Genomic DNA, 25,387 nt, shown 5'->3' with positions numbered 1-25,387 from the left:
CACTGATGATGTCAGTGAGTGATCAGTAGTGAAAGTCTGCACAGTGCCCTCATCAGAATGAAACAGGAAGTGACAGAGCATAGGTGATGTGACCATCACTCATGGCATCATCAAGTGCTCGAGTGACATCACTGATGATGTCATGTCATAGACATTGTGACATCAGTGACATCACAATTGCTCAAGTGACCATCACTGATGACATAATTGAGTGCTCGAGTATCATCACTGATGATGTCCTAGACATTGTGACATCATCAGTGACATCATGACTGACCAAAATCATCACAAATCTCACAATGTGTGACCAAAATCGCAGACACACATATTCTCAACGGTCTCATCTTTTTCCCTCTGTCATTATGTGTTTGCATTACTGCATTGACGTAGTTAGTGGCTTCTAGTCAACTGCAGGCTCACGACGTGACCACTTGAATGCCAAGCATGTCGTGTGCACGACCTCCAGGCCAGTAAACACAAGTTCACGACTTCAAAATGAAGGCAGCAAAACTCACTCACTCTCACGCTCACTCTTCTCTGCTCTCAGCTCCTCTCCTCCCTTCTCTTCCTCTGTGTGTTTTTAATCATTTGCTGCTCCATCTTCTCAGACAGAGTGCCCACTCTGCCACTCCCATGAGTGTCGTGAGATGAATAACCCAACGCTGTATTCCAACAGCGCTCCAACGGTCTAGTAGTTTGTGCCAGAGTGCGCTCTGGGCACTCGGAGTGACATTTACAAACACACCCATTGTTAATGGGATTTTTGTATGGGGATTTCGGTTAAATGCCTGAAAGGTCTGTGGTTAACAAAAGTTTATGAAACTGCGAACTTCATCTTCAGGGAGATAATCACAACTTTTATGACGCTTGAAGCGTTTTCTGAATCACATTTATGCTTAAAGTGGTCCTCATTTGTGAAGATTATCTTGCTGAACACAAAGTGTACACATTTCTAGTTTCATGTAATTTGATCACCATGCAAAATTATTTATGAGGAAATGCTCCATCTAGTGGAAACTAGTAAAATCTCCAAATTGGTTTATTATGGATCCCACTGCCCTTGGAGGCAGAACATGCCCTGCAGCATTCAAGCAGCAGGATTGGCCAGGAGCAAGCCAATATGCAGAACAAACTGCATGGGTGCCTGCTTGGCCAATCCTAGTGCTTGAATGCTGCATAGGGTGTGTTCTGCCTCCAAGGGCAGTGGGTTTCATAACGCTTCTGTGAAAGGCTCGCATAATATAATTCTTTTTTTGTGTGTGCAAAAAATTTATGGAAGTAAAAAACAAGACATTTTCTGTTTTTGTTTTTAGCATAATGTTGAAGCCAGTCCAGGGATGTTGCCATAAAATAATAAAATGCATGCTTTTTATATATGGATAAAAACAATTGGTAAAAAAAAAAATCACTTTTAATAGCTCTTTAATGGGAGTCAAATGGATAAAGATATACTATTTTGATGGCACTGTATTATAGACTTTTCTTTTTCTTTTGAAATTCCCAAATTAACCAGAAAATACACACCCCTGGCCTGGCCAAATGTATGCCATAATTATGCATTAACACAGCCAAAATCGACATTCAACAACAAGACACACAAGTTTGGTGTGCACAAGTTTGTTTGTTTGTTTGGGGAGGGGGGGTACACGAGCCTGGTTAACTGAGCTGACATAGAGAGTCTTGCCCATAGTTGGAAATGGCTGCCTGTGGAATCGCTTCTGTATTCATTCCCTAATAAGAACGCATAACCACTGCTAGCCTAGCCTGTTAGCATGTACCCTGTTAGCCGATGAGCCAGCACGCTAACAGAATAACCACCTGTCTGTCAGAGGCTAGCGTTTGCAGACGGGACAGCTGATGTACAGACCTGACAGCGACCGACTAACGTTAGCTACTCGACACTTAACGTTAGCGGTCAACGTCATTTTGCTGCTACTACTACTTTTCTCAGGTACGTGAACGTTATGTCTCTTGTGTATTTGAATAGGTGGGTCAGTCTGGTGTATTTGATGGGCTGAATAGTTATCCTTAACAAAGTGCGACAGGGTCGCTCGCACTGTTTCCAGAGCTTTCTGCATGTTGATGAAGGACCATTAGACACGCTATTCTATGGAGAGAGAGACGTCCAAACTCTATTTCAAATGTGACAGTTTAATGAGTGACGCTACCCCCCAGTTCCTCTCCCTCTCTGCTTACCAAACTTTGTCGGTAAAGAAGTATAAACATCTTTGGACATGATGTAAGAAGAGCTCTTCGGCGCGCCAAAGTCACACCCCATTCCGGTTGAAGGCTGTTATACACACCAAGAGCGATGCGAATATACAGCACGAACAGTGGTGTAGTGGTGTGTGTGTGTGTGTGTGTGTGTGTGTGTGTGTGTGTGTGTGTGTGTGTGTGTGTGTGTGTGTGTGTGCGCGCGCGCAGTACCGGTACAGTATTTATACACACGTGCGTGATAGGATATAGGATATATATACAGTATATGCTATATATATGTATATATATACCCTATACACACACACACACACACACACACATAGGCTATATATATTTAAGCAATATAGCATGAGAGGCAACACCTGATCAGCGGGATATATGCCACAACACACGCTGCTCGAGTGCTATATTGCTTTTATAAAACGGTTTCCAAGTATGATAATATAAATATAATAATAATACTATAAGTCCGACTGGCATGGTATTCTGATAGAGTCAGTTGAAACACTACTGTAAGGCGGGACCTCTAGCAAGAAGATAGACGTGCGGGTGATTTGATTGGATCGTTCTGGAGACTGAAGTTGACATTGGCCAATCCTGGCGCTTGCTGAGAAGCTGAGAGCTTTTTGGAAAAGCCCGACACCAACTAACGTTACATCTTATTTAGAAATGCGGGGTTAAGAGTGAGGGCGCGCGAGAGAGGGTAAGACATTAGCCTGCGTCTATTCTTGTACAAAACATAATTTTCTGCGAAGTATTAGTAAAGTTATAAGCGAAGATCGATTCACAAGGATCTGACAGCTGTCTCCGCCATTTGTTTTTTCTACACTGTCATTTGAGGTAACCAAAGCCTTTTAGTAAGAGTTGCCATGGCAACTCAATAACCCATGGCCATGGGTTATTGGAGTAGGTTATTGGATTTATACAATGGCTGTGAACCAATCAGATTGCTTGATTTGAGAGAGCCGTTTTATAAATATCCTATATATATAGGATATATATACAGTATATGCTATATATATGCATATATATATACCCTATACACACACACACACACACACACACACACACACACGCGCGCGCGTATATATACGAGGGATCAGCCGATCAGCAGTTTGGTAAACAAACCGCCTCACTGGGTGGCAACGGCAATGGAGCCCAAGTGGCGCGAGGCTTGTGTCTGACTCTAGCCGGCTTGACTCTGTTTACATTAAAAAAACTGCGACAGTTCACGCAACTTTAACACGACATGTATATATTATACATCAAACTCTTGGGCTAATTCTGCTCTCACTCAGAATGTCAAAATATAAGCGATGTGATGTATAGTTTTTGAGATATTAACGTTTGTTTGGCACAACTCATACTATTAACTGCAGCGTATGTGTGTGTGTGTGTGTATATATATATATATATATATATATATATATATATATATACTGTGTATACCCAAAATCCCTCCTCCCAGAACTTCTCACTCTACATAGACGGACACACAGTTACCCCCTCCCCCCGGTCCGTAACCTCGGCATTATCATGGATCCCACCTTCTCCTTCAAGTCACACATCAATAATATCACCCAAAACCTCCTCTTCCCCCTCCGTAACATTGCATGACTCCGCCCCACCCTCTGCTCCTGAGACAGACCTCCAGGTGGATACGACCAAGTACGTCGTTTTTACCAGCAGCTGACTACGACCTAAAATCACGTTTCAACGTTAAGCGACCTCTAGCGCTCGTGTGTGAATAACAGCCCAGTCTCAGAGTTTGGTAAAATTATAACCTGGTGCGGGATTTGATCCTTCGACCCCTGGCTTGAAAGTCGCCTGCCGTAACCACTCGGGTATCCGTTCCCTACCCCGAACCCAATACCTAACCCTAACCCTTAACCTAACCCTAAACCTAACCCTAACCCTTAACCTAACCCTTAACCTAACCTAACCATAAACCTAACATCAAAAGTTGCTTTTTTTGGACTAAAAGTCACTTTTATAACTTGCTTTTTGGCGGAAGTCGCGTAGTACTTTTTCTCTGCCACTGAGGGGCGCTAGTCCAGCATACGTGATACGTGGATCGTATTGCAGTCACATGACGTTATTGGTCGTATAAGTTGGAGGACATGTTGCTCCTCCTCAGCCGCAGAAACACTCCATGCCTTCATCACCTCCAGACTAGACTATATGCAACAGCATTCTCTACGGCCTCCCTTCCACTGTCCTCCAAAAACTGCAATATGTCCAAAACTCAGCTGCCTGGTTGCTCACTCACTCCCGCTCCAGAGAACACATCACACACCCATCCTCCAACACCTTCACTGGCTTCCAATACAGCACCGAATCCATTTCAAAATCCTCCTCATCACTTACAAAGCTCTCAATAATCTCGCCCCCCTCCATCGCCACTCCCCCACTCGCCACCTCCGATCTGCCGATGCTAACCTACTCACCCCCGTCACCAAGACCAAGTACCGCACCTTGGGGGACAGAGTCTTCGCCATCTCTGCCCCAACGCTCTGGAATTCCCTGCCCCTTAACATCCACAACTCTGACACACACACTTCTTTCAAAAACCAACTCAAATCCCACCTTTTCAAGAAAGGCCTATCTGACTTCTACCTCCACCATCCTCTTTCACTCTATATTATAGCGTCTATAACCTCTATATTTGTATTTGTTCTGTATCTGTGTACGGTTTATGTTATATGGTTATTTGTTCTCATGTAAAGCGTCTTTGAGTATTCAGAAAAGCGCTATATAAGTCCTCTCTATTTATTATTATACTATTTAAATGATCTTGCCCACTCATTATTCCTGCAAAACAGCCTATCGCTACTTTTTAGTCGCTCCTTTTATCGCTTCACAGTTAAGTCTCTTCACGGTGCTTCACGGCGTTCCACTGAACGTGTTTCCTTGCCGGACTGTAATATAGGAGTCACCAAAGTTAGGTTAAGCAAAACACTAATGAGGGTTTCCAAATTCCAATCATGGAAGTTTGAAACCCTCATTATTGTTTTGCCTGCACCTGTGTTTACCCTGCCTTTTCGACACAAAATGGCCCCCGTGAGAAGGGTCTATTCAGAGACTTGTGATTCAGACCCTCCTTCGCTGGAAGCTAGCTGACGTCAACGGTGGGTCTGTCTGACCACGTGAGACGAGGGATAGGAAGGTTGTAGAGAGGTGGGGTTGGAGGGGTGGGTAAGGGGAGTGGCTGCGGGGGATGTTGGTGATTTAGGGTTAAGGACCATTCTCCATGTTGAAAGCGATTAGCCGTGTTGTTGTTGAGGTAGCCCCAAACATTGCCTAAAGTGCTGTAAGGCTGAATGGCCACACCTCTGCGCTGTGCGCTTCAAGGTATTTGTGATTGTAGACGTCTGGACAGACATGGATGTAGACTGCAACTTGACTTGTTGGTGGAGGCATGCCATGCATACAACCGTGAGGCGCTTATTTCTAGTTTCATTTTCTGACTGAAAATAAATGGTCTTATTAGTTATTTGGCCTGCAGGATGTATGTTAACTCCTGTAGCTTGTTTCTCTGTCTCTTTAAATTTCTGTTTACCTTTCTGCTTCTCTCTCTGTGTGTGTGTGTGTGTGTGTGTGTGTGTATGTGTGTATATGTCTCTCTCTCTCTCTGACTGTGTGTGTGTGTGTATATGTCTCTCTCTCTGACTGTGTGTGTGTGTGTATGTCTCTCTCTGACTGTGTGTGTGTGTGTGTGTGTGTCTGTCTCTCTCTCTGTCTCCCTCTCTCTCTCTGTTTCTCATCTCCCATCTCTTTCTCTCCCTCTCGGTCTATCCCCCCTCTCTCTCTCTGCCCCCCCCCCTCTCTCTCAGAGATCAGATCATCAGTCTCACCACTAGATGGGTGTCATTCCACATAGAGCTCTCCTCTATGTATGTGTATGTATTATATGTATTTCCAGTGACAGATCCAGTCCACAGATAGAGAGTCCACTGTAAGCACTCTATTAGCTACACACAGCTCAGGAACGCCTTGACGGAATTTCTTCACATTTGGCTCAAACGTCAAAGTCTCGACAGACATGGATGTCGACTGCTCACTTGTTGGCGGAGGCATATAACCGCGGTGCGGTCGTTCTAGTTTTCCTTTGTCGCACAGTTTCCTTTTCACAAAACAAACAACAGAAACAGACGAAAGGAAAACGACAAAAGAATGTGCCGGTAGAGGGGAAACCCTAAGTGGGGTCCGATTGAAATGTTCTATGGCCTCTTCTGATTCTGAATCCGTAGCCCGGAAGCGGGTGTGACTTTGGCACTCTATACTAGATTGACTTCCTAAATGTTTCATACTTATGCTTTATTATGCTCACTGTCTGAAGGAGTGAGAGATTTGCGTAAACGGAGTGTTCCTAATAACGTGGATATTTACTGTATATATACTGTATGACCTACCGTTGTTTTTTGGACTCCCGTGTGTTGAAGCACACCAATGGTTGAATTGGCCTGTCGCCATCTTGGGGGTCTCGCGCAGCTCATGCGAGACGGCACGAAATGGGGGGTTTCCCAGAGCCTCAGCTCCACCTGCTTTTGGTCCATGGTCGGCAAGCTGCGTGATCATTGGACAGGCAACCTGTCAATCACCCCAAAACGGAGTCTTTTCTATCATCTATGTTAAGGCTGAATTATACTCGACCAAGCTTGTTGGGGGTGGGGCCCCGCGAGTCTCCGTGCAGACCCCGCGCTGGGGTTGATGCCATTATACTCAGAAAGTGATCAGCATGTATTGTACAATGGTAAATAGTGAGAACAGCCCGTGGAAAAGTCGCAATGAAACGCTATTATGTGCAGTACTGAGTGCGCTTTCACTCTCAAATGACCGCACATCAGCACATGAAAGAATCACCAAACTTGTTTTTACTGAAAGCCGTTTTACTTCTCAGCCCTGATTGCCTACTCTGTGATGCTTTTAATCTCTCTCAATAATGCTCTCAACACAACACATTTACTTGGTGAAATGACTAAAAATGAACAGTTGCAAATCAAAGTTTAGCCTACCACATGGGTCAAGAAATGTGGCGAAAACACAGCTCAGTGTTCAGGGCTCAGTGGCTTGAAAGCGGCCATGTTTGGAGAGAAGCTCGCGCTGTTAGAAAAAAAATCATGCACAAGGCGAGCGCCCGACGGAGCTAGCGAATAACCACGCCCAACAAATTTACGTCATTTGACGCGCCCGGCCCGCGCTCCACCCACGCGCCCTTCACGGCAGGGTGAGCATAATTCAAGCTTTACTCTAAACCGGTGAGTTATATAAAGATTCACCCCCCGTGAAGTTGTCATGAAAGGTGAAATTAGCTAGCCAAAACTGATACGATACGTATCACGATACTGGGTTCACGATAACGATACGATACGATACGATTTTAACAATATTTTTTTAAACTTGAATAATGACAATATATGACTGGAAAAGTAGTATTTTATTTGAAATGCACAAATACAAAACATGCTGTTGTGGGAAATTGTTATTACAATAACAACTAGAAAAAACATGAGATTGGAGATAAGGCTTATCTTGAAATAGAATGAGTTACACCGTCACTTAGATTTACTTTGAACTAAAAGGTTTCTCAGCAGTATAAATTCTCAATCTGCATCTTCAGTTTTTCTTCAAACTCAAACAACAAGACTTTTCTTAGTCTATTTTTTATGCTTCAGTTTTTCCTGTCAAGTAAACAGTTTTGCCAGAAACTTAATTGAATGGTTTCTCTCCTGTATAACTTCTCATGTGTCTCTTCAGAGACTTGTTCAACTGAACTACTTTCCACACATTGAACTTCAACAAACAAAGACGTTTCTTAGTCTATTTTTTTTTTTTTTTTTGATCAAATTTTTATTTTATTTCCATACTAGGACACATTCAGTTAGACAAGACAAGATCACCAGTTGTTACATCCATTATGCATCATCCTTCTTTAGACTTTCTTAGTCTATTTTTGAAAAAGAAAAAAAAAAAAGAAAAAAAAATCGCGATATGAGATTTCATCTCAACGATACATATCGTGACGTTTTACTATCGCAAAATTTCGTGGGACGATATATTGTGACACCCCTAGTAAACATGCTTAGTCAGTCACTGTTACAAAGTGGGCATTTTAACATGGAGGTGAACGGGAACGACGTCACTTCAGGGTCCCACCTCAAGTGGCCATTCGAGGAACTACAGCTTTCAGGATCGCTTCCGTAGCTTCCTCTGTGAAACGCCGAGCTAGCCCACTCACTGACCAACACAAGCTTGACCAACACTCACTGACCAACACAAGTAAGCAACAAGCTGTTGCTTACTTTGTCAGAATAATACAACTTCTGCGCTCCCCTCTCTATTTCTTTCTCTCTCTGTCTCTCAATTCAATTCAATTCAAAGAGGCTTTATTGGCATGACCATAGTGAATAACAGTATTGTCAAAGCACATTGTACATGGTAGTATACAGACAGAGGGAAACTACAGTTTGTAACGTACAAAACAAAAAAAAATTATGTTACTGGAACATTATACATGTACAGTGTTTCCCACAGGATTTTGAGTATTTTTTTTTTTACATTTTAAAGTAAAATGCATGAATTTGGTGTACTTTGAGAAAGCTTAATAGCAAAATTAAAAGGCTAGATCTATGAAGAACATGTCATCATTACTGTGCTGTGGGTTTACAATGACAAACTAAATTTCACCCTATAGGTCAGGTATACTCAACTTGCTTTGCCACTTTCATGAAATGATAGAATGATACAATGATAGAAAAATGAATGAATGATAGAAAAAAAACTTTTTATTTAGGAAGGCCTTCTCGTGTTAGCTTTTAAAGCCCCATTCAGTAAGTTTCCAAGTTTTGCTATTGGAGAAACTGCGCCCTCTGGGTGCAATAGTATCGATAACGATATCGCCGTTCAAAGTCAACAAAACACAGCGCCAGAAAGCTCTATGTGCAAGTTGTGACATTGGGTACTCACCACGTGATGAAATAATAATCCATAGTTCCGTGAAACATCATTTTCGTAGCAAATCCGAATCGAGTTACTTCCTTGTTTTCCTGAAGACAGCGCTTCCGCTGTACAGCGCATGCGCGCATCCTTTTCTTTTTTCTTTTTTATTGCCGCGGGACGTGGCAGACAACTTGCTTAGTCCCAGGGCTGGCCAATAGAGGGCGGTGTGGGATAAATAAAGTCGAGGGTCTCCCTATTACAAGTCAATCTACCATGTACTATGACTAAAAAGCTCTTATATTACAGTAAAAAATGTCAAAAACCTTACTGATTGGGGCTTTAACTATTGTCAATTGTATTATTTGCTTGTGATGTTTTTAACTCTTGTTTTTAACTCTGTAGCACTCTGAGATTCTCTCTGAATGAAGAGTGCACTACAAATTAAATGAATTATTATTTATTATTAGAAGGCGAGGGGCCAGTTAATAAACAAACAATTTACATTTTTCTGTAGCGGATTGTAGGTTTTTGGGGTGTCAGCCGGAGTTTAGGCTGACAATGTTGTGCAAACCGGATAGTTAGTTAGGTTAAGTTAGTTAGGTTAAGTACATACATAAGTGCCTGGGTAGCAAGCAGAATTTGTGGCGGCCCGCCACAAATTCCTTTATGTATGGGAAACACTGCATGTAGTTCAAACTCTCTCTCTGTCTCTCTCACCCTCTTCAGTGTGAGTGTGTGTCATGGCCGCCCTCCTCAGACCTGTGCTGTGCGTGGCCCCTGGGCGTGGCCTCCGCCCTGCACTGACTGCTGCTCTGATAGGTAGAGTAACCCGCTAGCTGGAGTGCTCATATCTAGGGATGCACTATATATATATATATACACACACACATATATATATATATATACACACACACACATATATATATATATATATATATATATATATATATATATGTCCATCCGATAAATCTTCGGCCGATATGGCCGCTTTTACGATATTGTTTATTATTCCGATAATTTTAGCCGATAAATAGAGCCGATCATACGAAGCCAACTTTGCTTTGGCAGCGCAGCTTTTGTTGTCACACTCATGACGTCACAGCTGCGCCTGCAGTTACAGTCCAGGGCAAAACATGTCCGCCGCCGGTGTGGATGTTTTTCACAGTTTCAGATGATAACAACACTATTGCAATTTGCAATGCATGTCCCGCAAGGGTTCTGAGAGGAGGGGAAAAAGTCTGAGCTGGCGTTGCCTTAAAACCAACCCTGGCGGATTTGTTTAGCATTAACGTTAGCTGTTGTGGCTAGCTAGCTACACGAGGATGGTGGGGGTGAAGAGAGTGGGAGAGCATGATGTGTGAATGGGGGGGAACGAGCACTGCACTAGTCACTTTAAGGTCCAAATGTAAGACTTTGAAATTCTCTAAATGGATACAGTACAAAATGTTTGATTTTCAGTTGGTGTGTAGTCAGGGTTGTGTTGAACTCAAATATATCAGGCCTTTGCATATATGCAGGAAAAACCCTGAGCTACGGTGAAAAGTCATTTTTGAAATGTCATTGTGACTGTGTTCTTTTAACTCCTCTTCTCTCCCAGTGCCGACTGAGCTGCAGTAAGAACAGGCCATACTCACCACTTCTGTCCTTCTAGGTTCTCATGTCAGCCGCCCCAACAGTCTCCTCCTCTCATTCTAACACTGGATAACTTAACCTCTCTTGACCCCTGTTGTCTTGTGTTCTCTCTCTCTCTCTCTCTCTGCTTGCCCCTCTCTCCTTTTTCCAGCCCCAGCCTCGGTTGTTGCCCCCCTGGCACCAGGGGCTATTTGGTTGTAGTGTTGGGCGGAGCATCTCTCCACAGCAGCCATGTCGGGCTTCAATCTGCTCCACCTGATAAGCAAGAGTCAACCTGTAGCTCTGAGGCCCTGCGCTCTCCCCTCAGGTCCACTGACTGCCTGGCCTGCCTGCGTGCTGTGTGCCTGGCCTGGCCTGGGTGTTGTGTGCCTGGCCTGCCTGGGTGTTGTGTGCCTGGCCTGGCCTGGGTGTTGTGTGCCTGGCCTGGCCTGGGTGTTGTGTGCCTGGCCTGGCCTGGGTGCTGTGTGCCTGGCCTGCCTGGGTGTTGTGTGCCTGGCCTGGCCTGGGTGTTGTGTGCCTGGCCTGGCCTGGGTGTTGTGTGCCTGGCCTGCCTGGGTGTTGTGTGCCTGGCCTGGCCTGGGTGTTGTGTGCCTGGCCTGGCCTGGGTGTTGTGTGCCTGGCCTGGCCTGGGTGTTGTGTGCCTGGCCTGGCCTGGGTGTTGTGTGCTCTGCTGTCCTCTCTAAAACATGCTACAGCGTCAAAGCTGCGCGGCGAGCAGCTCCCCGAAAATGTGACTCGATGCAGCTGACGTGAACAACGCAAGGATAATATAATGTCGATGAGGGAGATGAATGGGGTGAAAGCTGTTACCAAGTATATGCACTACATTCCTTCTCCTTGGACTAACTTCTAGTGATTGAAATCCTAGTGAAATCACACAATTGACTCATTTTGCTGAGGACTCCCCTGCGACCCCTCGTCAAGCTGACGTTCGAGCACATGTAGGTCTAGCTGCTGTCGGCTCCAGGTCGAGGCTGACGCTGTAGCATGGTTCCAGCTTCAAGTGCTAACACTACTGCCCCGCCCCGCGCTCAGGGCCTGGTGTGTGAGCGTTGTCTTTACTCTGTGTGTGTGTGGATATTATAAACTGCTGAAAAACCCACCAAGTGCTTCTGTGGGGGAACTGAGAAATCCCAAACTCCAAAAGGTTCAACTTAGGCATTCCACACTTAAGATGGTCCATAAGTAGTCTGAGTTCAGCTTCAAGTAGGGCTGGCTGATATGGTTGAAATTACGGATGGGCATTTTGAATTAATTTCCGTAATCTAAATTCTGTATGGATACGTCGTATGTCGTACGCTGTTCAAGTGGAGGATGATTGGCATCGTAGCCGTGTTGTACTTATACATGACATCGCAGTGCTTGCAATGAGCAAAGTCGTCTTTTAACTCGAAATGGTCCGAAACAAAACTCCGCTTTGCTGTCAGTGTCTTCACTTCCGCTGAGCGATGATCTCATCACCTCGGCAGCTCCACCCCCGTACTCTAGTTAGATTGCGCCCTCACCTGGTTGCGACCACGTAGTGAAATCAAATCCACAGCACAGAGGACATCTATTTGATAAAAATAAATAAATAGAAATCGATCAAAAATCCACATGATCGACGTGATTCCTTTAACGATCAATTATCGATTTTCGATTATTGATGCCCATCCCTAGTTGAAATCAATATCATGATAATCACAATGATTCCCCCTCCCCCGGTATCGATATATATCACAATATGGCTCACATATGCAAAATCTCATTAAATCCAGTTGAAGTGAATGCAATGTTAGGTGTGACAAAATCAATATTCCAATAGTATTCCTTAAAATGTTTCATGCTTCATTTTTGTGTATTAAAAGAAGTGTTTTGAGTCAAATTTTGTTTGTTATCAATTTAGACAGCAGAATTCTGTCACAATATCCCAAAATCTTCATATGATCACAATGTGATTCCACTGAAAGACGATCATATTGAATTCAATTGAATTCAATAATAATTGAATTGTTTGTGAGTTTTTCAGCAGTGGTCACTGCAGCCCTACTCTCACATCATGCTTTCTCCTCTCACCTTCTCCAGCTGACGTTTCAGTTGCTCGTGGAAGAACCACTAACTCACTGCTTGCCTCCCTGCAGCTTGCGTGCACTGTGTGGTTTTTGGGTGATTTTCAATTCAGCGTTCAATTCTGTTCATCCCGCAGTCTTCTTCAGTTAAAACACGCTGCGGTGCGGTAGGCATTCATTATATTACGCTATACCAAATATGTGCTGCTAAGTGTATTTGGTGTATGCTGACATCCTACTGTCGCCAGGGCCAAGGCAACATGAAACTGCATGATTTTTGAATGGAGTTTGGTTAACCAGAAGACGAAAGATTTGCTTCATCTCTTTCCACTGCTCTTAGTCGCATTTACCTTTTGATCAGTACGCTAAATTTCCACCTCCCCCAAGTGTGAAAACTTTTTTGCGATATTTGGATCTTTATTCAACATTTTCCAGCGTTCCCACACTAAAATTGGCTTAAAACAGGTGGATAGAAAGTAACCAGGGTGTCGCAGAAGCAGAGTTGTCTGATCTGTGACCACACTCTCATGGACAGTTGGATGAATTCATTGTATGTGGCTTCAACACCTAAAACAATGTTTTGATTGTGTTGAAGGAAGTCACATGTCGAGTGCAGTCTGCCTCCACACACTGATTGGCTGGGTCAAAAGCACCTTCAGGGAAAGAGCAAAGATAAAGAAGAGGGTCAGAGAAGGGCTTTGACAAGTGAAAATAAGCACAGGGAGGCAGTGGAGAACCAACCATGCTTACAATTAGGAAACAATATTTACACTTGAGGTTGAAAAGCCAGGATGTCGGAAAAATGTGCTAATTTAGAGGCTGACCTCCAAGTGCACCAAGTCTAAATAATGTGCAGGGCACATTCCAACTGCATGCCTGTGAATGCACCCCCCCCTCCTCCCCCCTCCTGTCACACTCCGCTCCAGTTAGTTTGTTAGGCCTTATTCTTGTTAGGCCGTTATTTCTCTAGGCCTATTTTAAAATGATTAAATCATTTAGGTTCCTACCAAAGTTACTTACTTAGATAATTAGGCATACCATCAGACAAATTGTGTAAAATTCTGCAATATTTCATGTTTTATAGTTTATTCCATTTGTATCACCAAATTCAATGATTCCGTCACTGTGACCTCACAAAACGCCATCCCCAAGTTCGTTAACGCGATTTCTCAGGAACGCCTTGACGGAATTTCTTTCGAATTTGGCTCAAACGTCCACTTGGACTCAAGGATGAATAGACCCTTCTCACGGGGGCCATTTTGGGTCGAAAAGACAGGGTAAACACAGGTGCAAGCAACACACTAATGAGGGTTTCCAACTTCCATTGATTGGAATTTGGAAACCCTCATTAGTGTGTTGCTTGCACCTGTGTTTACGCTGCCAATTTGACACAAAATGGCCCCCGTGAGAAGGGTCTATTGCTTTGATTTTGGTCGTCAAATGTCAAAGTTCAAGGTCATTGTGACCTCACGAACGCCATTCTTTTGCTCGTTAATGCCGTATCTCAGGAACGCCTTGACAGAATTTCTTGGCTCAAACGTCAAAGTCTGGACAGACATGGATGTCGACTGCTCACTTGTTTGGCGGAGGCATATATCCGCAGTGCGGTCGTTCGAGTATTTAATATTTTTAGGCTTAGAAGTGTTCCACAAATGGGAAAATAAATAAATCCTCCCCCCCCCCCCACTAACATGGAAATGTATCCTTGTACTAAGCAGGGCCGGTGCTCCCAATAGTATTTCTTTCATAGTAAGCCAGCCAGCAGACAAAGATGGTTTTAGTGCCCAGTTATTTTTGGAAACCCTGGCCCTGGGACAGAAAAGAGTGTTGTTGCAGGGTTGTTATATCAAGGAAATTGACTAATTATTTAAACCGTTATCTCATCGGCTAGATTGAAATCTCATCGGCTAGATTGACATTTTCTTTCTTATATCTTTATTTTAGGACAATCGTGAAAAATGTCCGAAAATGCTAATAAAAACATTGTTTTGCTTCATAGCCACTCAGCAGAAATAGATCTTGTTAGTTGTTACTGACCTATAGCAGCATCTGACAGGCCTCACGATGCAGCAGTAACTCACCCAAACCCTACATGTTATATTGGCTTGTGGTTGACATGTTTACGCTCATGCACAGACACAGTGCACAATCACTGCTGTGGAACTGTATGCTCACAATGCAATAGACTATTATACATGCTTTGACCTGGCCACTCGTTATACATGCTTTGACCTGGCCACTCGTTATACATGCTTTGACCTGGCCACTCGTTATACATGCTTTGACCTGGCCACTCGTTATACATGCTTTGACCTGGCCACTCGTTAGACATGCTTTGACCTGGACACTCGTTATACATGCTTTGACCTGGCCACTCATTATACATGCTTTGACCTGGCCACTCGTTATACATGCTTTGACCTGGCCACTCGTTAGACATGCTTTGACCTGGCCACTCATTACACATGCTTTGACCTGGACACTCGTTATACATGCTTTGACCTGGCCACTCATTATACATGCTTTGACCTGGCCACTCGTTATACATGCTTTGACCTGGCCACTCGTTAGACATGCTTTGACCTGGACACTCGTTATACATGCTTTGACCTGGCCACTCGTAATACATGCTTTGACCTGGCCACTCGTTATACATGCTTTGACCTGGCCACTCGTTATACATGCTTTGACCTGGCCACTCGTTATACATGCTTTGACCTGGCCACTCGTTAGACATGCTTTGACCTGGACACTCGTTATACATGCTTTGACCTGGCCACTCATTATACATGCTTTGACCTGGCCACTCGTTATACATGCTTTGACCTGGCCACTCGTTATACATGCTTTGACCTGGCCACTCGTTATACATGCTTTGACCTGGCCACTCGTTATACATGCTTTGACCTGGCCACTCGTTATACATGCTTTGACCTGGCCACTCGTTATACATGCTTTGACCTGGCCACTCGTTATACATGCTTTGACCTGGCCACTCGTTATACATGCTTTGACCTGGCCACTCGTTAGACATGCTTTGACCTGGACACTCGTTATACATGCTTTGACCTGGACACTCGTTATACATGCTTTGACCTGGCCACTCGTTATACATGCTTTGACCTGGCCACTCGTTATACATGCTTTGACCTGGCCACTCGTTATACATGCTTTGACCTGGCCACTCGTTATACATGCTTTGACCTGGCCACTCGTTATACATGCTTTGACCTGGCCACTCGTTATACATGCTTTGACCTGGCCACTCGTTACACATGCTTTGACCTGGCCACTCGTTATACATGCTTTGACCTGGCCACTCCTTATACATGCTTTGACCTGGCCACTCCTTATACATGCTTTGACCTGGCCACTCGTTATACATGCTTGTTTGTATTGTAATAGTTAGTTAAAAAGCTGTGCTCCCTTCTAGCTCAAAGCTGTCATTTGTTATTTACTTGAGGAAATACAGCTTAATCATACCACCAAACATGAACTCAACAGATTTGGAAAATGCAACCAAAACAACTATTGATCTGGTCAGAGAAAAACTAGTGGTCTGTTGACCCTTGTTTTGACCCCCCAGAGGGAGGTCAGCGACACTGCATGCACATTAGTGTTGGGTCGATTTCCGGTTTTGCTCATCTGATTTGGTGTACGAGCTTAAACCGGCTTGATTTTATGCTACGCATGTAGCTCAGCTGGGCTGGGCTCTGCTCAGCTGGGCTCTGCTCAGCAGGCGGGGGCGGGGCGTTCAAGCAGCGTTGCGCAGTTGTGGCCGATTTTGTTAGATTTTATAGATATGCCGAGCTCAGTTTTTGAACTGTGACAAGCATGGTTAAATAAACACTGCCACATGTTCCTGCAAACTTTATTTCCAAAAAGCACTCATTAAAAAAAGTACCGTAGTCCATAACCGGGGATGCAGGCGAGCAACTGAGCGCAGGAAACGGAATCTAGCAACAGGAAACTAGCAAGCTAACAGTTACAGTACTAGCTAGTCACAATTAGCTCACGGAAAAAACGCAACTTTCTCAGCAACCATGCAAGGATTTAAAAACGGATTTCACTTTTGAATGCATGTTTCAGTAACTCCGTGGTGTTTTTGGACTAGAGATTGTTAGTTACGTGAATAGCCACAACTACGTGCAGCTGGGGATTTGCCATAGGGATTTGCTACGAAGCCGACAAACGCAGACGAGGCAACGTGTAAACACTGCAGGAATAAAGTCATGGCAAACGGTGCTACACTCTGTCCTTATTTAGTGTTTCTCCAGTCTGGTGTTTATTTGAGGTTGGCAAACCAGCATAGTAACTGCACTGGAGTCGCTTGCATTCATGGGCTCTCATTAGAAGCGGCTGCCCGGCTGCTGAGTTAAGTCAAGTGCGACACCTAGTGGTAAAATTCGGCATACCAGTTCGGTGTGATTTTTGGTATAATATCAAACCAGGGTGAAACGTTTTAAACCGACCCAACTCTAATTGAACATGGTGTTGAGACAGAGATGTGGGAGGTCTTGTTTTGTAGTCCAATGGCCAGGCATAACGGCTAGTGTAGTAAGTGAAGTAGTGACATGCAGCCCCTCTCATCCCCCCCCACTATCTGCACAATACTCTGATACTCATTGTTGTTTTTGCTGCCCCCTGCAGGAGCATGTCGTACCAAGAAGACATGGCCACTGGCCTTCACTCAGGAAGAGCTGCGGAAGCGCCTGACGCCAATGCAGTTCCACGTCACCCAGGAGAGAGGAACCGAGAGGTAGGGACAAGACACTCGCAATGAGGCTTGAAGAGCTCATTTCAGTTCTTTACATCAAATCACATTTTCCATCATACCTACTTTATGGAGATAAAAGCAATGTAGTCCGTCATGACTCATGCCCCCTCAGTGTTCACATAAATAGCTAGCGTTAGCCTCTGGCGTTAGTTAGCTGTTAGCTACATTAATTACGTGGGCGTAGAACACCACTGAATGACCAATTTGATATAACTGTGAACCAGTTGGAGTCACGCTCTTTCCATAAAGCCCACCAGCTTTGATATCTGTTGGCTAGTTGTTGATATTATAACAATATTCTGGCTCTAAACTAAAAAAGAATACGCATGCGGGAGACTGGCATGGTGGCATAACTGTTCCCGGTATTTCGACTCAGTCATTTACATGAAATGAGAATCAGCGAGATGAGATCAGTGAGATCAGTGACATGAGAATCCGTCATTTACATGACTGATTGTCAAATGTTGATTAATGTCCCTTCACAATAAATTGATTGATTGATTGATGGTCAATATTGTGGCTCATAAAACACTTTGGCGGAGTAATACTGTGATGCGGTCACAGGTGTGCGTTTATAGTGTGTTTTCCAACGGCTCCCAGCCAATCACAATCAAGAAAGGGAACTATCCGTTTTATGATGATTGGTTGAGCATGTTGATTGGTGCAGGTTGACTCACACAGCCTCTGTCCACAGTGCCTTCCGGGGGGACTTCACCCACCATAAAGAGGATGGAACCTACATGTGTGTCGTCTGCGGTTCCCCCTTATTCAAGTAAGCTGCACTTCCTCTGTGTGTGTGTGTGTGTGTGTGTCAGGAAAGAGTAGAAGTACTGTTAATGTGATGACATGTTACTTCAGTAAAAGTTGATGGCAATTGCCGATTAAAGGAATCCCTGACACTAACCGTTATACAGGTACTGTAGAAACACTGACTTGGAGGGGGGTTCTAAGCAGTGAAAGTAGTGGCTCTAGTGTTTAGGTGGAATGAAACCTGCAAACTCTTGGAGCTCTATGGGCCGTCATTGAGAACCACCGTTGTAGCCTGGATGTTGATGTCACTGTACTTTTGTTGGCAACAAAATCATTTTTCTAATCAGAACTCTCCTTTTTGCAGGTCCGACACAAAATTTGACTCTGGATCAGGTAGGTTGATCGCACATATGTTGGATATGTTGTCAGCATTGCAGCCACACCATTTTCAAATGAACATTGCTTTCATTCTGCCTTCTGAAATATACAGCAGTGAAGGTCATCCATTGGCATGAGCTAGCGTAGTGGTTCTCAAACTTTTTCACGTCAAGGACCCCTAAACGGACACAAATGACATCAAGGACCCCTAAACGGACACAAATGACATCAAGGACCCCTAAACTGCAACAAATTACATCAAGGACCCCTAAACTGCAACAAATTTGACCACGGACCCTCATTTGATAAGATTTTGTCGCAGGGCCGCCCATCTGATAGATTTCAGCTTTTGTGACGAGCGTCCCACTCTCCTCTTTTTACTTCCCTGTGTTACATCAAAGTAAAAGTTAAAACAATGATTTATTAACTCAAACTAAGGGAAGGTAACGAACAACACAAACTACATTAAAACAAACAAACGGAACAAAAGATGCACCGGTGAGGAGGGAGAGAGACTGAATGATGTGAAGGTCTTCTTGCACCCAATCAGGCTAACGACCTGAACACCAGGCTTCTGGGCTCCTGCAAGAGAGGGCCAGGAGAGTGGGAGGGTCATCACACTTTTAGAGGTTTTATTACAGAAAGTGTATGAAACCCCTGACCAAAATAGTCATACAGTGTCATTGTGTGTGTGTTACTTGGATAGTTGGAATTCCTGTGAAAATAAATTACCTTTTGCATCTTTGTGAATTACACCTCTGATGTGAAATCATGGTCATTCATCTTTGTCAATTACACCTCTGATGTGAAATCATGGTCATTAATCTTTGTCAATTACACCTCTGATGTGAAATCTCTGCTGACTTAAGAAGATTAAAATATTTCCGGAGTGTCCTTTTTAATGGACACTATCTCGGCTTCTGTGAAGAATGTATTGCCTGTAAGACATGTGGCTTCTGTCATGGCTAAAACCCAGGAATTCCTCTACTTTTCAATTGTGGTTATGGTACTTCTCAAACCACCATTTGTCTTTGCCTGTAATTAGGAGGACATAGCTAAAAGAAAGGAAGGCGCTGTGATGTCATGATGGATGTGAACTTGAGGAACACTGTACGGTGACTTGGTACTGTAGGAGGACTATAGTTGGGTTTCTACCCAAGTCTATCGCAAATTTGTACGAGTTTTCAGAAAATCGGCAAAAGAAAATGCTAAATTATGCACGTTTCCATCCATTGCTTATTATGCAGATATTAGGAGTTGAGCAGTCAGTTGTGCTGTCTGCCTGCTGATTAAAATTGAAAAAAGCATCGCATACAATAGTAGGACAACAGATACTGGGGATGTTACATGGGCTAGGCCACACCCTAGTCACACATCTGATGGTGCTTATGCTGCCTTCCATTGAAAGTCGGGTGTCGGAAGTTCTGATGCAGTATTTCCGTCTTCCGCTCTAAAGTGGAAAAATACAAACATGGACGGCTAGTAGGCCACCGCATGCTTCTATCAAGCACAAATCAACTGTATGGGAATCGAAATGGCAACTAAAAGTTGTTTCATAACACAAACACTACATAAAGTGAAAGATTTGTGAAAAAGTAACTGCTTACTTATCTTGTGTGTCTATCTGTGCGCCGCCATGTTGATTGTGACGTCAGAGTGTCTTATCTCGGCAATATATGGAAAAAGCGTAACTCGAACTGGTTAAAAATGACTATCGCAGCGTTTTGAGCCAGAACACTTAGTTAGCAAACATAGCGGGCAAGCTAATGGCAGATTGTATTCACTATAATATTGTATTTGTCTATGACACATCACTCGTTAGACAACAATGTCTGACGTCACCACCCGTTTTTAGCGTGAGCCCGTTTTTATGACTTTGAGCCCAAAATAAGGTTATTTGTCAACAAAATACAGTGGCGAACACATTGGCTAATTAGCAGAGCAGGTAAATCACAGCTACACGTGAAATATATAAAAAATTACAAAAATGACTGGAGGGGGACTTTAATAACTTGCAGCTGGTAGGGGCGGAGTTTCTGCAAGCATGTCAATTTCGCGTCATTTCTCAGTGGAAAACATAGCGAAGGTAAACACTGCCCATCTGCTTATATTAACGACGTTATAACGATACAAAGTGGGTTGACAATCGGTAAAGCCATCCTGTAACTTTGCTCAAGCTTTATTTTCATGGAGCAGTTGACAAATTTTGGCCTAAAAGGAACCAAAAAGACTCTCTGGGCTCTGAATAGCAGGTTGGAGCCTCAGTGGAGCACAGCACTCTTTCTAGTGAAACCAAGGCTCATATATAGCCAATTTCCTGTGTTGTTAGATCTCCCTCACACTGCTCCATTCACTGGTGATAAAACGCTGTTAGATCAGTGCAGTAACCAAACCATCCACCGGGATTCTCCTGCTCTGACTCATAGGATTCCTGTATCCCCCGGAGACTCTTCCTGGGTTTGAGTGGAATTTCATGGCTTTGTAGTTGCGGCCAGGCGACCCCTCCCAAACCGGGGGAGAGGAAAGGGGGTAGATGCAGGCGGCAAGCTCGGGCTTTGACAGAGGAAGCCGCGGAAGTGATATTGAAAGCTGTAGTTCCTCTAATGGCCACTTGAGGCTGGCTCCAAGAAGGGAGTCGTTCCCCATTCAACCCCCCATATTAAAGTTTACATCAGGATTAAACATGTTTACAGCCTTGTGGGGAGGAGGACGGGTTCGGTCTGTATAGATAATTTCATCTTTCATAACACCTGTACAGGGGGGTGGATTAGAGTCAAATAGACAATAGATACAGTTCATCTGTGTGGGAACGCCAACAATACATCACTTCTGTTTAGGGCTGTGGGGAAAAACGGGAAAACATTGGACTCTGAGTTGTAGTGGGGCTCATCTCTAGGTAGGCCAGGCTCATCTCTAGGTAGGCCAGGCCCATCTCTGGGTAGGCCAGGCTCATCTCTGGGTAGGCCAGGCTCATCTCTAGGTAGGCCAGGCCCATCTCTAGGTAGGCCAGGCCCATCTCTAGGTAGGCCAGGCTCATCTCTGGGTAGGCCAGGCTCATCTCTGGCTAGGCCAGGCTCATCTCTAGGTAGGCCAGGCTCATCTCTAGGTAGGCCAGGCCCATCTCTAGGTAGGCCAGGCCCATCTCTGGGTAGGCCAGGCTCATCTCTGGGTAGGCCAGGCTCATCTCTGGGTAGGCCAGGCTCATCTCTAGGTAGGCCAGGCCCATCTCTAGGTAGGCCAGGCTCATCTCTGGGTAGGCCAGGCTCATCTCTAGGTAGGCCAGGCCCATCTCTAGGTAGGCCAGGCTCATCTCTAGGTAGGCCAGGCTCATCTAGGTAGGCCAGGCCCATCTCTAGGTAGGCCAGGTCCATCTCTAGGTAGGCCAGGCTCATCTAGGTAGGCCAGATCATCATTATCATTAAACCGCTAATCATTTCATCCCTACTCCTCTGATTTGTTTTTATTTGGTCTCAGTCGAGATCAACTCTGCTCATTTAGCCATATATCACCTTGTTTATCTTTTTGTATGAGCAACAGATTGTTTAGAGATAATGACTGGTTTGTTAGGAAGATGCTGGGCTTCCAAGGTCCTATTAAAACCCTTTACAACTAAATGCAGCACTGTGGCCTGATCCTCCTCGACTAGTTCATGTTGAAATAGGAGAATTGAAGCGATCAGTAGGGGGCAGTATCTACCTCTCCATCCTGACACAAACACATCAGTCCTGTTTACAGAAAGGCTGTCTCTTCAGGCCCGACAGTAATGTGTTTTAGGTTGAACAGTGTCCGTGTTTCAATCACAAGCTAGGCTTGTGATTGGGCTCCCCTGATGAGATGAGCGGAAAGTTTCACAGGAACAAACTGCAAAAATAAATGTTCAAGAGCAGCTTTGGCAAACAAAGACCAAGTGTACGCGGTGATAGGGGAAGAGGGAATGCAGCTGAGTGGCAATTGGGAAATCCTGGCAGACACATTCATCCACAGTCAGATGCCTACATTTCTCTCCAAGGTTAAATCAGCCATCACACTCTTTAGACATTGCCTTAAAACCCTCTCTTATCGGCAGGCATTCCTTTAAGCTTCTTGTAGTGGCCCACCCTTCTTTTATCCCTCCTTTTTACGACATTTTATTCTATTATTTTATTCTATTTTTCGACTCATTGTTGCTCTATTTAATATATTAGGATATATTTTCCTCTGCTTGTGAAGCACTCCGAGATCTGTCTGAGCAGATGAGAAGGCGGTGACACTTTATTTGGATAGTCCAGAGTCCAGTACAGAGAGTCTACAGAGTATCGTAACATCTCAACAGCTTATTGGTTGACAATTCAACTGTTTTGCATTTGTCTGTAGATGTTTAACAGATTATCTATATAGTATGTGTGCCAACCCATGAACATACCTACACATTCTCACAATAATTTAGTGGCTCCAGCCAGGCGATGAGAATCAGGTGTGTGGAACGGGAAGCAAACAGAATCTGTTAAACATCTACAGACCATCATCTACAGACAAACATCTACAGACAAACATCTACAGACCATCATCTACAGACCATCATCTACAGACAAACATCTACAGACAAACATCTACAAACAAAAGTGAAGCTGAGTGATCCCTGTCCTCTGCATTGTCATTATCTTGTGGTGTCTTCACTTGTAGCTGATGTTCTCCTGTGCTGTGTCCAGGCTGGCCGTCTTTCTCTGACCTGGTGAAAGAAGAGTCTGTCACTCTGGCAGATGATTTCTCCTATGGGATGCACAGAGTGGAGACCACCTGCAGCCAGGTACACAGTAGGCTGCTATAGTACAGTATATTGATATAGAAATATATGTACTATACTACAGTATATTGATATAGAAATATATGTACTATACTACAGTATATTGATATAGAAATATATGTACTATACTACAGTATATTTATAAAGAAATATATGTACTATACAGTATATTTATAAAGAAATATATGTACTATACTACAGTATATTTATAAAGAAATATATGTACTATAGTACAGTATATTTATAAAGAAATATATGTACTATACAGTATATTTGTAAAGAAATATATGTACTATACTACAGTATATTTATAAAGAAATCTACTGTATGTACTATACTACAGTATATTTATAAAGACATATATGTACTATACTACAGTATATTTATAAAGAAATATATGTACTATACTACAGTATATTTATAAAGAAATGTATGTACTATACTACAGTATATTTATAAAGAAATATATGTACTATACTACAGTATATTTATAAAGAAATATATGTAGTATACTACAGTATATTTATAAAGAAATATACTATACTACAGTATATTTATAAAGAAATATACTATAGTACAGTATATTTATAAAGAAATATATGTACTATACTACAGTATATTTATAAAGAAATATATACTCTAGACGGTTTAAACTTGACAACAAAAACATTCTTCTAAATTGAACCCCAGCTCACTTCCTGTTGCAGTGTTTTACAGAAGAAGAAAAAAGACATAAGGTGGAGGAGTGAGTGACCATTCTGTGAAAACCGTCTAGACTACAGTATATTTATAAGGCTTCAGGGCTAACTTGTCCCATGTGCCAAATTTCATGCAATTCGACCAATTGGGGGAGTGGTGCGAGGAGGGGGAGAATATTGGCGGGGGGAGGGGGGGGGGGGTTGAAGAGTGGGAGAGCATCATGTGTGAATGGGGGGAAGGGGAGGGAGTGGAACGGGCACTGCACTATAGGTACTGTGTCAGAGAGTTGCATATTGCAGCTTGTGTCCACTGTCCTCAATTCAACGCTGTGCTTTAGGTAACCACTCCTCTCTCTGTGTTTCAGTGTGGGGCTCACCTGGGACACCTGTTCGATGACGGGCCGCGACCCACAGGAAAACGCTACTGTATTAACTCCGCCTCGCTGGGTTTCCAGGCCCAAGACCCCGCCTCCTCCATTGCCCCAGGACCCGCCTCCTCCGCTCCCACAGGCTCCACCTCCTCCGTGCCCCCAGGCCCCGCCTCCTCCACCCCCACCCCAGGCCCCGCCCCCGCCGCTCGCCCAGCACCCGGGGCCGGCAGCGGCTCAGCCGGCGAGGGGAAGACGGAGCTCTGAATGAGACACATGGGCTAAGCCTCCTGACTTAAAGATGGCCGCCATCTGACATCAATAGAAATGTTCGTGTTTTTTTTTTTTTTTTTTTTTTCTATTTTGATTGATGATGTCAGACAGGTGATCATATGGAGAGAAGAAGCTTTGTGGGCTAGTCGTCAGGCCCCAGACACAGACCAAATATTCTCAAGTTTAATATATCAGCCGAGGGAGCTCCCCCATCTGAAATAATGCAGGCCTCCCAAATGCCCACGTCAAAGCTGCCAGACACCCTCATCCACTGCTCGCCTTGATTTCTTAGGTCTGTGTTGCTAGAATTTCAGAGGTTTTGATAATATAAGTTGAAGTATTTTATTATTAGAGTATATTGAAAGCTTTTTACTTGGAGTGTAGCGTGTGTACTTTCTCTGGAGAAAAGAAAAGATATATATATATTTGTGACATTTGATACTGAGAGGTTGACAGTTTAAGGAAAACCCTATGCAAGTGCTCCTGCCAGCAGTAAAATAAGCATCAAGTGGAGAACAAAGCAT

The 25,387-nt window shown here is 43.8% G+C and overlaps 1 protein-coding gene across 3 annotated transcripts; it reads left to right on the top strand.

The window, feature by feature from the left end:
• The first annotated feature begins 1,721 nt into the window (after positions 1–1,721).
• msrb3 (methionine sulfoxide reductase B3) lies at positions 1,722–25,381 on the top strand. Of its 3 annotated transcripts, XM_083642724.1 has the most exons (7): positions 1,847–1,951; positions 9,883–9,975; positions 17,487–17,595; positions 18,308–18,385; positions 18,728–18,756; positions 23,430–23,527; positions 24,588–25,381. In XM_083642724.1, the coding sequence occupies exons 2-7, from the start codon at positions 9,897–9,899 to the stop codon at positions 24,855–24,857; spliced, it is 663 nt and encodes a 220-aa protein (XP_083498850.1). In that variant the 5' UTR covers positions 1,847–1,951; positions 9,883–9,896; the 3' UTR covers positions 24,858–25,381. The 3 variants fall into 3 exon arrangements, with proteins under 3 accessions (XP_083498849.1, XP_083498850.1, XP_083498851.1); XM_083642723.1 differs by lacking the exon at positions 9,883–9,975 and having other exon boundaries at positions 1,722–1,951; XM_083642725.1 differs by lacking the exons at positions 1,847–1,951; positions 9,883–9,975 and adding an exon at positions 11,008–11,095.
• Positions 25,382–25,387: the final 6 nt, after the last annotated feature.

The sequence above is a fragment of the Poromitra crassiceps genome, assembly GCF_964638095.1.
Source record: "Poromitra crassiceps genome assembly, chromosome: 9".
Taxonomy (NCBI): domain Eukaryota; kingdom Metazoa; phylum Chordata; class Actinopteri; order Beryciformes; family Melamphaidae; genus Poromitra; species Poromitra crassiceps.
This window is presented reverse-complemented; position numbering and strand designations above follow the sequence as displayed.

Bases quoted from the DNA above. Each gene is read 5' to 3' on its own strand.
- msrb3 (XM_083642723.1), top strand. From the start codon at position 1,858: ATGTACAGACCTGACAGCGACCGACTAACGTTAGCTACTCGACACTTA. The intron at 17,596-18,307 runs GTAGGGACAAGA...CTCTGTCCACAG, and splicing joins CAGGAGAGAGGAACCGAGAG to TGCCTTCCGGGGGGACTTCA. The intron at 18,386-18,727 runs GTAAGCTGCACT...TCCTTTTTGCAG, and splicing joins TGCGGTTCCCCCTTATTCAA to GTCCGACACAAAATTTGACT.